This window comes from Mustela nivalis, assembly GCF_964662115.1.
Source record: "Mustela nivalis genome assembly, chromosome: 17".
Taxonomy (NCBI): Eukaryota; Metazoa; Chordata; class Mammalia; order Carnivora; family Mustelidae; genus Mustela; species Mustela nivalis.
The window spans coordinates 56,853,263-56,867,028 of NC_139036.1; the positions used below are offsets into that span (position 1 = coordinate 56,853,263).

A 13,766-nucleotide genomic window follows, 5' to 3' on the forward strand; every position below is an offset into this window, starting at 1 on the left:
AGCGACCGGAGCCGCCGACCCGCATCCGCTGGTTGGAGCAATGGTGCCACCTAGCGGACTATGTCGGAGCGGACCATGGTGGCGGCGGCGGCGGGGACCCCAGCCTCGAGGGGGTGCTAATGACAGGCCTGGAGTGGCGCTTCAGCACCATCGTGGGCCGGACAGCTCCTCCCGCCCCCCAGCCTTCAAAACCCGGCTTCCGAGCCCCTCGGAAGGGATCCAACGGAAGACCCAGAAGGAACTCCGAACCTACCCAGACCGCATCTGACTGCCCCCGGTGGCCAGTCTGCGAGGCTGGACTGTGGGAAGCTACAACTCTCCCTTCTTTTAAATCCTCCCTCTCCTGCCTGAGTGGTGGAGACTAAGCGGCCCAGGACTGCGGAGGGGAGGGTCACACATTTGACTGTCCATGTCTGTTGACTGTCCACACTCTCAGATGCCGGGTTCCTCAATTTTTACTACAGAGGAACTCAGGGGGGCGCTGGGAAGGAGAGGTGAACTCCTTTAAATCCGGAAACCGGCACTCGCTCTGCCCCCGGAATCGAGGCACAAGTTTGCTGGCAGGCTCTAGGACAGCCAGGAAGGTGCAAAGCCGGTGGGTCGAGCCGGAGGCTGGTGGAGCGGAGGGAGGATCTGCGGACGCTAGGGCCGCGCGGAGTTCCGGCGGTGGGCGGGTCAGGGGCGGTGCGCGCGCAGCCGCAGACGGCGGCCCGATGGAGCCCGAGCTCGAGCCGGCGGCCGTGGAGGTTCCCGCCGGGCGCGTGCTCTGGTGCGGTCCGGCCCGCGGAGGCGCGGGGCATGCGGAGAGGGCGGGGGGGAGGGGAAGGGGACGAAAATGTCGGACGGGGCCGCGCGGCGCCAAGTGCGCAGCGCTGACCCGGCGTCTCTTTCTTCCCCAGTGCCCGGGAGCTCCTCGCTGCCCGCTCGCGGTCCCAGAAGCTGCCTCAGCGCTCGCATGGCCCCAAGGACTTCCTGCCCGACGGCTCGGCGGCGCAGGCCGAGCGGCTGCGTCTGTGCCGCGAGGAGCTCTGGCAGCTGCTGGCAGAGGAGCGCGTGGAGCGCCTGTGAGGGGGGCGGGCCGGGGCGGGGCCGGGCCGGGGCAGGCGGGGCGGCTGGAGCCCGTGGACTTCGCGGGGGGACTCAGACGGACCCCCTCCCCACTCTTCGCCAGGGGCAGTTTGGTGGCTGCCGAGTGGAGGCCGGAAGAGGGCTTCGTGGAATTGAAGTCTCCTGCGGTGAGAGGCGGGGCTCGGGGAGAGGGACCCGCCTTCTTGTGCCTTCCTGGCTTCTTTGTGACATTCGCTCTGGGTCCTGCACAGGGTAAATTCTGGCAGACCATGGGCTTCTCAGAGCAGGGCCGGCAGCGGCTTCACCCCGAAGAGGCCTTATATCTGCTGGAGTGTGTGAGTGGGGCCCTCGGAGGGGGAGGAAGGGTTGGGAGCAAGGAACCAAAAGGACATGTTTTTATTAGAGTAAAAGTGTATATACAACTGAGGATTCAAGAAGCTTGTAACGCGAATTCTAGAACCATGCAGAGAGCGGGGATTCCCGTCCCCGAATTAGAGGTGGTGCCCTCCTTTTCTGGTTGGCCACATTCTTGCTGTGACGGTGGAGGGGGGGGAAGGAAGGGCGCTCATGTATCACCGCCTCGAAGTTGCCCCACTGGTTGAGCCACTGCAGGAGGGTCCACAAGCTGAGCTGTTGGCCCCACTTGCAGGGCTCCATCCAGCTTTTCCACCAAGATCTGCCACTGTCTATTCAGGAGGCTTACCAGCTACTGCTGACTGAGGACACTGTGACTTTCCTGCAGTACCAGGTATCTGCCACCCTTTCCCAGGAAAGGAGCCACCCGTCCACTGAGTCAGTGAGGATTCATAAGTACCCGCGAGGTGCTAGACACAGAACTATGTGCTGGGACTACAAGACAGCCAAGGGCTCTGCGGTCACGGTGCCTGCATCCTAGTGGTGGCAATTGGGAATAAGTGAACAAGCAACTGAATGACTGACTTCACAGAACTGAGCGCTGGGGAGGGGCACGAGGCTAGAGACCTAAATGTAGACATCAGGAGCTTGTGGGTGGTATTTAAAACCACAGGGCTGCACCGGAACGTAGCCAGGATCAAGAGCTGGGTCTGATACCTAGAGGGTTCCAGTGTGATGAGGGGAAAGATAGGGAACCAGAAACAGACCAAGGAGTGTCTGACAACACAGGACAAAAACCAGGAGAGGTGGTGTCACGGAAGCCAAAAGAAGGAAGAAGTAATTGGCTATGTTGAAGGCTGCTGAGATATCAAGCAGGATGGGCTCATTCCTGCATACATCTCTCTGACACGGGTATTAGAGCACAAGGATGGACATAGGGTTCTTTACCCAAGACCACTCCTACCCTACTCCTGTCTGTGGACTTATAGGGTGGAGGGGCAGGGTGGGGGAGTGTGCTGTCTACTGCCTTTTGCCACTTCCTTGTTCACACTCTGGTCAGGAGTTTTGCACTGGACAGCTTTGGTATCATAACATTCTAGTGTGTAGTTCTTTTCCTGATTCATCAGCTATCAGCTTTTTTGGGATTTTGCATTTAAATCAAGAAAATGCTGAATGTCATTTATGCCCGGAGTAAGGTAAGCAAGAGACAGGAATTCAGAGACTGGGACCTTAGTTTGGGGAGGGTGTTTATAATGGAGTATGATCCAGCCAATCCCAGGGTTTAGAATTGGGGTGTGCAGGAGGGGCAGGGGAGGCCAAATGGGGAGTGGCTCCTGTCTGAAGGAACTATTTGGTGTTTTCAAAAGTGGTCCTCTGATCTTTACTTTTTTTCTTTGAGGCCTTCAGCCACCTGAAGAGACTGGGCTACGTGGTTCGACGATTCCAACCAAGGTAAATCCCAATCCTGTTTCCCTCCCATTTATTCCACTCATGGGACCCAGTAGATGAGCCCCAAGATGGAAAATGGCCTCTCTTGACCTGGAATCCTTGTCTGGAGCTGCAGCTCCCTGGGCATGGGCTGGGGGCCTCTGTTGGAAGTGCTGTATCAAGAGGCACGCTGGGACAAGTCTAGGTCATTTCAGCTTTTCCTGGGTTATCAAATTGAGCCCCATCTTCAGCCTGATGGCTCTGCAGATAACGATTAAGCACTTCTAGCTCATGGCAGTGCACTGGCACATAGCTGTAACCCAGAACGGTGCCTCAGTGGGTGTATAAGCAGATTTGTCAAGTGCATGCGTGAATGGCGGGCCGAGTGAGGCATTAACAGTTGAGTAGGGTCTCACATTCCTTTGGCTACGTTAGATGTTCTTTCCTTCTGGGGCCTCTAAACATGATCACCTTAATAGCTCAGCATTGCTAAGAGCCACAGAGACCGTCAGCCATAGAGTGGAAACTGGTGTACTCTTCACTGTTTGATAGTGTGTCACGAAAATTCTAGAACAAGTATGCCCTTCACTTCCTAAAAGTGAGATATATACCAAGGAAATAGACACAGATGTGTGCAAAGTTCACCTGTGAAAATGTTCATTCATTCATTGACAGTATTTGTTGATTTCTTACTGAGTGCTAGGCCCTGTGCTCATTGCTGAGGAATAGCAAAGTCACTGCCCTCACAGAACTTGTATTTAGTGGGGAGGTTACACAAAAGAATCATCACTTTGCAAAACTGGTGAACTTGGAAACATCCTGTGAGTTCAGCGGGGACGGCATGGTCACACAAATTTGAGTTTTTCCCTTAGAGCAGTACTGTCTTGTAAAACCTTCTGCAGTGATAAAAACATTCCAGGTCTCTGCTGTCCAATATATGTGGCTTGTGCAACTGTGGGACTGAATTTTTATTTAATTTTAATGGATCTAATTTAATCTTAATTGCCCCTTGTGTCTAGTGGGTATCATTTGGAAAGTGTAGCCTTAGCACCATAAAAAAATCTTGGTAGGGAACAATGCTATAGTCAGAAGGGGTTACGTCTATAATACGTTATTGAGAGTAAGAAGAAATTAAATAGCAGTATGTTAAGATTTTGAGAGAGAGCATGGGTGAGTGCAGGAGCCAGAGGGAGAGGGAGAAGCAGATTCCCTGCTGAGCAGGCACCTCGGATGTGGGACTTGATCCCAGGACCCCAAGATCACGACTAGAACTGAAGGCAGATGTTTAACCGACTGAGCCACCCAGGCACCCCAGTACAATGTAATTTTTGATAGGAAAAAACCATATGAGAGAGAGTGCATGTTTATAAGAATCAAAAATGTTTGTATTTTAATTTTTCTGTATTTTCCAAGTTTTCTGGTCTCTTCATTTTTCTCACTAGTGGTTAATCATTTATTGCCGGCTCTCTGGGAGCCCTGGTTCCAGTAAGTCTCCGTTCAAAGGGGCCACTGGTGAGACCCAGAGGCCTGGGCAAAGACACATGGGCAGGCCTCTGCGGTTGCCTCCGTTTACCTTGCTTGCAGGTCTGCCCAGGGACTTGGCCCTTGGGTTTGGCTTTGACCCTGGCCCCCTGATTTGTCTTCTGGGCCAGTCCCTCACAAATTCCACTGGGAACTCCAGGCTGAGGAAGTGGATCTGTTGCCCACCCGATTCTCACCCCACAGCTCCATCCTGTCCCCTTACGAGAGACAGCTGAACTTGGACGGCAGTGCCCGGTGCTTAGAGGATCAGAATGGCAAGAGGAAGAGGAGGAGCTCCAGCTCTCGGTAGTGTTTCCCACATGGCCACCCCCACCCCTCCGCCCAGGGAGTTCTGGGGAGCAGAGCTGTTAAGGGAGTACTTGTTTGGGGGACCTTGGAGAAAACATTGGCTTAAGAGCTGGGCTTGGGTGTCTCCCTAGTGGGATCCTGGAGGCAGCAGCAGGTGTGTGGGACGTGTGCATCTCAGCCATCAGGAGCAGATATGCTGAATTTCCTCCCCACATCCCTCAGGTGCATTAATAAGAAGGCCAAGGCCCTGGAGAATCCCCCGCAGGGGGTGAATGAGACACCAGAGAGCCTGACAATCTCCAGCCCACCTCCTTGCAACCAGAACAACCAATGCGGAGAGGAGAAACCTCAGGAGTCAAACCCTGTAAAGGGCCCAGTGGGCCCATCTGAGCTTCTGGGATCCCTGCAGCCCTGGCCTGACCTGGCTCATGAGGGGGTGGGGTGCAGCCAGGAGAGTGGCAAAGTAGAGAACGGGGTCAAGGGGGTTCGTAAGCCACGCTGGAACTTTGAACAGATCTCCTTCCCCAACATGGCTTCAGATAGCCGCCACACCCTTCTGCTTGCCCCAGCCCCAGAACTGCTCCCCGTCAATGTCACTGGGCGGGAGACAGATGCCGAATCCTGGTGTCAGAAGCTGAACCAGAGGAAGGAGAAGCTCTCCAGGAGGGAACGGGAGCAACATGCAGAGGCCCAGCACTTCCGGGAGGATGTGAACTCAGATCCCGAGGTGCGCTGCTGCTCCAGTTGGCAGGAATACAAGCAGCTACTGCGAACACGGCACCTGCAGAAGAGCCGGAGCCGCCCCCCACATCTGTGGGACCAGCCTGTCAGACCCTTGCTGAGTCCTGACCAGGCAGACTCCCCAGGTACCTCCTTACCCTGCCAAAGCCCTGCAGGCCCTGGCAGCTGAGGAGTCCTAAGACTTTGAAAGGGACATGGATTGGCCATGACTAATTGAGGCTTAAGAAAGCTGGGGCGGAGAGAGCTGTCCCATGGAGTGGAACCCACAAGGACAGTCTGTTCTGCAAAGCAGCAAAAGGATCCATGTGGGAAGGTTTGGAAATGGCGAGTCTGTGTCCAGGGAGAGGCGAGGGGGAATGAAACTACAACTGTATCCTTAAAATCATAAACAAGATGCATGCCGGCGGCTCTGCCACCAGCCTGCTGCGGTCCCTGTTCTCTCAACTCGGGGACAGGGGAGCAAGGAGGTGCCATCTTGGCCAAATAAAAGGCTTACTGGTACACCTTGCATTGTTAAGAACAGGGAACTGATAGGGCAAGAACAGTATTAAGAGATGCAGAATTCTTTACAATCTTTATGAGAACATGGGAGATTCTAAGTAACAAGATTAGGATTGCCTCTAGATGGGTTCTATTTGAAGTTCAGATAATCAGCTAATTTTTTTAGTGTAAGTTATTCCAAATATTGGACATACCTACAATTTTTTTTTTCAATTTAATCTGTTAAGTCTGGCAACACTAAACTAGATGGCAGATTCAGAAATGTCAGGGGAGTCTGTAGATAGTTGACTCCCCCCCGCCAACACCTTATTTTCACTGTCCTCACAGCCACAGCCCTGCAGCATCTCTCTGTGCTGCGGACGACACACCTTGCTGATGGAGGTGCCCGGTGAGTCTCCAGGTAGTGCCTGTCTCCAGGGTGCCTTGGCTGCGAGCAGGAATTGGCAGCTGGCTTGACTCAGCTTGACTCCTGAGGTTGGACATGAGCTGGGGGATATTCATGTGTGTCTAGGGGAGAGAGAGGGATGAAAGGCAAGAGGTGGATTTAGCCCGAGGATTTTGAGATAGGCAGCTGGAACCTTCCCCTGCCCAAGTGGGAGGACCTCAATTCCTCTTGATGAGGCTGCTTGGGGGAACTGTGGGAGGGAAAGCATGGCAGGGAAAAGGGAGGCGGAGGGTCCCTGTTTCTTAAGGTTTCTCACTGTGTCCTCAGGCTGCTGGAGAAGTCTGGGGGCTTGGAGATCAGCTTTGACATCTACCAGGCTGATGCCGTGGCCACATTCCGAAAGAATAACCCTGGCAGGCCCTACGCCCGGATGTGCATTAGTGGGTACGAGACCAGTGCGCACTACTCCCAGGCTGCTGCCCCTTCTCTTATAAACCACATGAACCTGCCCTCTATGCCCCTGGCCAGTTTGCCAGTTAGAAGAACCATGGTTCTGAAGAGCTGTGACTAACTCAGGGCCGCACAGCCAGTCTGTGCTATAGGAACCGGAACTTCCCAGGTCCTTAGCCTTCATTCCTGGCATCTTTGGTTGTCTCTGTCCTGTGCTCATTTACTGCAGGGCTCATCCAGCAGAAGGGATGTGAATCAGAGAGATTCACAGGCTAAGAGCTCACTCTTCCGAGCCCCCATACCCAATCAAGGCTCTGGGTCACTCTTGGAGAACAGGTCAGAGCCAAGCAGTTTGCAGATAGGAGAGTCCAGAGGCCCAACTTCTTGTACCCTCAACTCCTGTCTTAATGATTTCCCTTCCCTGGTAGCCGAAGAGGGCTGGGGGCTCAGACTTTATGGGTGGCGTATGTCCACGTCTCAGTCTAACTCTATCCCTGCAGATTTGATGAGCCAGTTCCAGACCTCTGTACCCTCAAGCGGTTATCCTACCAGAGTGGGGATGTTCCTCTGATCTTTGCCCTGGTGGATCATGGAGACATCTCCTTCTACAGCTTCAGGGACTTCACGCTGCCCAGGGATCTGGAACACTAGTCACGCTGCTCTGGCAGGGCATGGGACCTGCTCTGGGGGACCTGGACTGTCTACTCTCAGGGACCATCTCCACTGCCTCTTATACTCAGACTCTGACCTGTAGTTTCAGGGGCTGGTCTGGGCCTTGGCCCTGGGTGTCTGATGCTTGCAGGAGAACGAAGCCATGCCCCCACCCCCTTCCTGGCTTCCATAGTCCCAGGCCTGAGACTGCTGTCTTGGAACTCAGGACTAGATTTCAGAGACCCAGCGGGGTGGGGCAGAAGAGAGGACTCTGTGCCTTTAAACGAGAGGGTGCCTGCTTCGTGCGATAAAGCCAAAGCCATTAAAAAATAGATCGCTTTTCTGCAGTGGCTGGAGATAGTGGACGAGTCCCCGGCTGGAGCCTCCAGCCCTCCTTCCCCTCCTCTCCCCGTCCCGCCCCCACAAAGTCCCGAAGTCCGCGGACATGGCCCCCAGGCCCTCACCCTGTCTTTGCCCGCCCGCACACAACGCTTTCTCTGGCGCGGGAACGAAGAAAAGTCTCCCCGGGAAGGCAAGAACGCGACCCCGCACCTTTCTCAGGGCCTGCGCCCGGGGCACGGGAAGTCACAGACCTAATTAGCTTGGCTTTCTGAAGGGTCGTCCGCGGAGGGAGGCTGGCGCTCCATCGGGCTTTCCCTGAACGCAGCCGCTTCGGGATAGAGGGGCGGCGGGGAGGCGCGCCTTGAACCCCAGTGCTTCGGGTCGTGCTGTGAAGCGCGCCATTCGCGTCCCTGGCCCCCGCGCCCCTTCCGCTCCCGCCTCTGGTCGCTGCAACTCACTCTCCAGTTGCGCTAAAAACTCCGGTCAATGTTGCTGTCCTTCGGGGCCTTGGGCGCCTTCCTGCCTCCGCAGCGACACGGAGGACCCGGGTTCAGACTTGGGACCCGCCCCGAGGGGAGGCGCCTCGTGGCGACGCCCCCGTCCCCAAGCCACCTCGCTCTTGGGTCCCGAAACCGCCCAGGGTCCACCGCTCACCCGCTCGGACTGGGTTGGGCGTCTTCGGGAAAAGCAGGCGCGGCTACGTCCCTCCCGCAGTCGCTCCAGGCCGACGTGGGGGAGGGGCCGCTCCCCTCGGCGATCCCGCCTGGAGGCGGCCCAGGATGCCGTGCGTCCCAGGGACTATTTCCTCCCGCACGCGGCAGGACACTGGGTGCGGCGCGCCAGCCTGAGTTCAGGTGCGCGCAGGTGAGGCCGGGGGTGGGTCCGCAGTGCCTCGTGCATATTCACGCCGGCTGCGGCCCCGCCTCCGCACTCCCCGGGGTCGAGGATTGGCCGGAGAGCGGCGGCCGCCCGCCCCCCACTCCCTCCCTGCGCTCCCGCCCCGTCGGTCCGGAGCCGTGGAGGGGCGGAGCCAGGCCCGGGGGCGGGGCCGCTGGGGCCCGGGGCTGGCGGCCCTGCGAGGCCAGCCGGCTCGCCCTTTATGTAAATAGCGGCGGCTCCGCCCCCTGCTCGCCGCGCCGGAGGTGAGCAGGAAGGAGACGGCCGCCCAGCAGCCCGTGGGCCGGCGGCGGAGTGAGCGGAGCCGGCGGCCGGTGCGGTGGGACGCCGAGGCCTCGGGCGGGGGCCGGCCCGGGGTTCCAGGTGAGGCGCGGGCGCGGAAACACCCAGCCGGGTCCGCCCCCTCGGGGCGCCCTCCACTCGGGGCGGGAAGGCGGGGGAAGGCCGAGACCCCTGCGTCCGCGGGCGGGGCGGGTAGAGCTGTGCGCGGGTCCGCGCGCCTCGCCCTGGATGCCGTGGGTCGGTTTGTCTGGGCGAAGGACACCTGTAGGAAGTGCGGCTCGGAACTTCTCTCTGGCGGATCTGCCCGCCTTTACTGAATTTCAGCTCCGGGTTTGCCTAATAGAGTTGGTTTTGGCAAACCGGGAAACAAGTGCCCAGCCGGGCTGAGTGCCGGAGGTCACCGCGAGCGGGGGTGGGATCCCGGCTCCTTGGGCCCCACGTGCAAGGCGCCTGGCCCCGGAGGCTGGCGACGCGCGTCTCAGGTAGCCGGCTCTGTGCGACCAGCGGCCGCAGCACGTTACCTCGCCGGCTTAGTCCCTGCCCCTACCATCTGGGCCCGCTCCCTGCCGGCCCTTTGTGCCTCCTAATCCCCGGACGCAGGAAGCCCGCGGGAGGGACTTCGGTCTGGGCCTCTCTCCGCTTTTGGCTGCCTTGGACACCTTTAGGGGAAGGTATGGAGATCAGTACGTTTTCCACGACGACGGGGGTGGAGTTGCGCTGTGATACGTTAGGACTTGGTGAGGAGTGAAAAATACCGTCTTGCCAAAGAAAGCGTGCAAAGTTTGCTCTTGGTTTGCCCCTGCTGGGCAGTTTGTAGACACACTGAGCTTTAGCTGTGGGGAGAACGGACCGTACCCAGGAGAACCGCGGTGTGGCCCCCTCATCCTCTCACCTGAGAGCAGGTGAGCTTGGAGTGAGGGGGCAGGGCTTGGACTCAGTGCCCCTTCCCATGGGGATCAACGTGCCAGATGTGAGGCGTCTTAACCTGGGCTCTTGGGATCCTCTGCAGAGTTTACAATATAGAGCCCTGTCCGGCTGCTGAAGGGATTGTGAGCAGGGAGAGGAGCTGGAAGGAAATGAGTGTGTCAGGGCGACAGAAAACCCCAGGTGGGAGGAACAGAGCAGCGCTAAGGAATAGCTGTGGCCTAGCCCCAGGGGAAGCCCCGGTCAGAAGGGCTTTTGAGGAAGATGGGCTGGGTCTTCCAGAGCTGAGGCATGGGAAGGGTTCTGGGAGAGATGGTCCTCCTTACTTACCTTATGGGCAGAGCATTCAGATCTGTCTTCCTTCCTTCCTTCTTTCCTTCCTTCTTTTTAAGATTTATTTATTTATTTGAGAGAGAGAGCACCCCAGCACTACGCAGGGGGAGGGGCAGAGGGAGAGAAAGCCTCCAGCAGATTTCTTGCTGAGTCCAGAGCCCGCCACTTGGGGCTCCATCCTAGGACCCTGAGATCAAGACCTAAGCCAAAATCAGGAGTCTGGTGCTCAACCAACTGAGCCAGCCAGGCACCCTAGATTTGGTTTTCTTTTTCTTTTTTAAAAATTTTATTTATTTATTTAGACAGAGAGAGAGATCACAAGTAGGCAGAGAGGCAGGCAGAGAGGGGAGGAAGCAGCTCCCTGCTAAGCAGAGAACCTGATGTGGGGCTTGATCCCAGGACCCTGAGCTGAAGGCAGAGGCTTTAACCCACTGATCCACCCAGGTGCCCCTAGATTTGGTTTTCTTTTATTCTTTCTTTTTTTAAAAATTTTATTTATTTATTTGACAGAGAGATCACAAGTAGGCAGACAGGCAGGCGGGGGCGGGGGAGCAGGCTCCCTGCTGAGCAGAGAGCCCAATGCGGGGCTCAATCCCAGGACCCTGAGATCATGACCTGAGCCAAAGGCAGAGGCTTAACCCACTGAGCCACCCAGGTGCCCCTAGATTTGTTTTTCTTAAGTGATCTGCCCACAGTGTTCACCTGTGGCAGTCAAGAGGCAAAGTCAGCTCTGGAGGCTCTGACTACTACTCCAAAGTTAGACAAGGCCAATCTCTTGGCCGGGGGGTGGGGGGTGAGGGAGGGCACTGGACGGTGTTTCCAGCATCTGAGGTCAGTCTGCATCCCTACTCTTCTTTGAGTCAGCAGAGTGCCCCTTTGGTGGCAGAATAATATCATTTTAATAACTTAATAATTGAGCATTTAGCTATTTTTTAATACAGTTGCATTGAAAGAAGGGAAAGGCCCATAATTCCAGCTGACCCCATTAGTGTAAAAAATTAAAAAGGCAACAGGAGCCCATAGCGGGAAACGTGAAAGGTTTTAGAAAGTATGAAGAGGCAAAACTCCTTGCCTCTCCGTCTTTTTCTTCAAACGTGGTGTTAAGTTTTTTAGTGTCCTTCCAGGTAACAGGTTTAGCTCTGAATCATGCCTTGCTGATTTCTTCTTGCTACATGATCTTGGCTCAGTCACCTAACTAGCATGCCAAGCCTCAGGGAGCCTTGTTGACAGGAGAATGGGGGAAAAAATGTCAGGAACACGTGTGGTCTGGCATAGAGCAGCCATCAGGGGTGGATGAGCTGCTTAACGTGCTCCGTAAAGCATAAAAAGCCTCACTTGGGGAGCTTTGGGCAGACACCTAAGCCTTTTGGACATGCCTGCTGGGTTGCAGGGGGATTTGGCTTCTTTGTCCAGAAGTCACCCAAGAGGCCCTCATTTTTGAAAGCCTCTGGATGTCAGACCTTTTAAAATGCAAATATTTTTCCTTGAAACTAGGGAAGCAGAGGTATAGGACAGTGGCCTCTACCAAGTGTCCCTTGGTACCTGCCCTGCTCCTTGGTAGAGCCAGGAGTGAGACCTGGTGGCCAGACCCTAGCTGGGGGCCTTTCCTGGGAGGAAGGGGGTATATAATCTAATCTACTCAGCTTTTGCTAAGCAGAGGGCTTGGCTGCCTGCATTCTGTACCCTGTTGGGGGTGGAGGGATCACATTCTTGTGCTGCTCTGTTGCCATTAGGGAGCCTTTCTGGGGATTCCATAGTGCTTTCTTTCGACCTCATTTAGGGAAGAGGCATCCTCCCCTGCCAGGAGTTCCTGGCCCCAGGCGCCCGTGCACCCTGCACCCCATAGAGAAAGTGGTCCATGGAACTGGAAATCGTGGAGCCTCTGCCATCGGTCTGGGACTCCTTGGCTACCCAGTGGAGACATTGAGCATCCCGGTCAAGAGTCTCCAGGAGCACGGAGTTTCCTGAAGGATTCCTCAACTTTCCTGGTCCTTCTAGAAGTGCCAGGGGCAGCTGTTGAGACACCTGAGTGGAGGCCCAAGAGGCCCATGGTCCCTGCTGCTGGGCTGGCTCCTGTGAGCAGCGCGGCCGTCTGGACTTATTCTGAGTACTCAGCTCAGAGAAGCTTTCTTATCTCACTCAGGCGATACCACTATCAGGGCTCCTCCTGGGTCGAGGCATGCCAAGTCTGTTCGGCAACTTTGTTTTCCCCTACCCAGGAGCAGTTTTCAGGGAGAAGCAGGGTATGGGGCAGGAGGGGGCGTCCCCCAGTGGGGCCGTCAGTCCTGCTTGCTCTTTAGCCTTGGCTCGCGGGGTTCCCCAGGACACCCTCCTCTCCCTGTGCCCTGGCACCATGGGGCTGTGCCCAGTTCCCTTGGAGGTGACCTCCCCTCCCCACCCTGCTTCTCGGAGGAAACAGGTACTTTGGAGAGTCACCCTGCTCCTTCCCCTTCCCAGGAACCACAGTGAATTCTTAAGTAAGGAGAGGCTCCTCTGGGCGTGGGGACAGCTTTAGGTACCTGACTCTACCCTGAAGGAATTCAGCAGAGACTAGAGCCTTTTCTCAAGACACCTGACTCAGTGTTCCCAGCGTTTGTGGAGAGGGACATCTGGGCACAGGACTACCTGAGTCTAGTAACTAATATTATTCTTGGATCCTCCTTGCTGCCGAGCTGGGTGTCCTGGAGCCTTAGTCTGAGGCGGGGCCCACAAAGGTAGCCCCAGCAGGATGCCAGGCATGATGTCTACCTGACCCTGGGCTTGACCTGAGACTTGAGAACAAGGTGGGGAAGTTCCCCAAGGAGCCCCAGCCCAGTGCTCTTTGGGGTCAGCGGTTCCCAACTGCAGAAGACCTTTGCCTCGTTGATCTCTGGTTAGTCCTGGCTGTTCCCTCAGTCATGCGGTGAGTACCCGCTGGTTCCTCCTGCCGCACCAGGACTCCTGTTCTAGAGTGGGGAGCGTGAGTAACAGGAAGCGAGCATAAGTAATAGAAGTGTGAAAAGGTGATTCAAGTTCTACAAGTGTAAGAACAAAGTAGGGGCTTGGGGTGGGAGGCGGGTTGCAGCCTGAGAAGGCGATGAGGGTGGCCTCAGCAAGAAGGGCCACATCTGAACACAGACTTGCAGGAAGTGAGGGAGTTCTTCAAAGAACACGCGCGTCTCTTGAGTGTCAGGGCACTAAGCACTGGGGTACAACCATGGACCAGACAGGCATGGTCCCTTTCCCCTGGACCTGACATCCTTTGGAAGCTCCTTGGGTTAACTGTTCAAGTTTTGAGGCAAGTAGGAGGCTGTAGAATAGGGCCTGATAGGACGGGCCGGGCAGCCTACCCCCCCCCCCCCCAGGCAAGCTGGCCACCTCCTCTGTGGAATGGCTTTGCTCTTTAGGCTCGGCCATTATCCAATCTGTGGCTTCCCTGGAGAGAGTCTGTCGTTGGGTTGCATATAAGGGACTGAGGCCCCCAGAATGGGGATGTGTTCAGGGAACGCACGCATTTGTACTCCCTGCCTCCCCTCCATCCTCAGGGGCCTTGGGAGGAACCCCTGCAGCAGGAGCCTTGGGTGTGGCGGAGGGCCCTCCC

At 56.4% G+C, this 13,766-nt stretch overlaps 2 protein-coding genes and 1 long non-coding RNA gene across 18 annotated transcripts in view; 2 read left to right on the forward strand and 1 right to left on the reverse strand.

Annotated features, from left to right (window-relative positions):
• Window positions 1-661: 661 nt before the first annotated feature.
• Window positions 662-7,747, forward strand: TSEN54 (tRNA splicing endonuclease subunit 54). Its single transcript, XM_082705247.1, has 11 exons — window positions 662-769; window positions 900-1,064; window positions 1,172-1,235; window positions 1,320-1,403; window positions 1,718-1,816; window positions 2,822-2,874; window positions 4,576-4,677; window positions 4,903-5,546; window positions 6,250-6,310; window positions 6,635-6,751; window positions 7,258-7,747. The coding sequence occupies exons 1-11, from the start codon at window positions 714-716 to the stop codon at window positions 7,406-7,408; spliced, it is 1,596 nt and encodes a 531-aa protein (XP_082561373.1). The 5' UTR covers window positions 662-713; the 3' UTR covers window positions 7,409-7,747.
• Window positions 5,984-8,734, reverse strand: LOC309850823. Its single transcript, XR_014304450.1, has 2 exons — window positions 8,405-8,734; window positions 5,984-6,429 (listed from the first exon to the last, which is right to left on the reverse strand). It is a non-coding gene; the product is annotated as an uncharacterized lncRNA (long non-coding RNA).
• Window positions 8,735-8,803: 69 nt separating this feature from the next.
• Window positions 8,804-13,766, forward strand: part of LLGL2 (LLGL scribble cell polarity complex component 2) — a 34,297-nt gene continuing 29,334 nt past the window's right edge. For 10 of the 16 annotated variants that reach the window (XR_014304439.1, XR_014304440.1, XR_014304441.1 and 7 more), the window contains exon 1: window positions 8,883-9,010. The gene's annotated coding sequence lies outside the window, so the exon portion shown is untranslated. Of the gene's footprint in view, window positions 9,011-11,966; window positions 13,089-13,766 lie in introns of all 16 variants that reach the window. The other 6 variants (XM_082705196.1, XM_082705198.1, XR_014304444.1 and 3 more) reach the window with 4 other exon arrangements.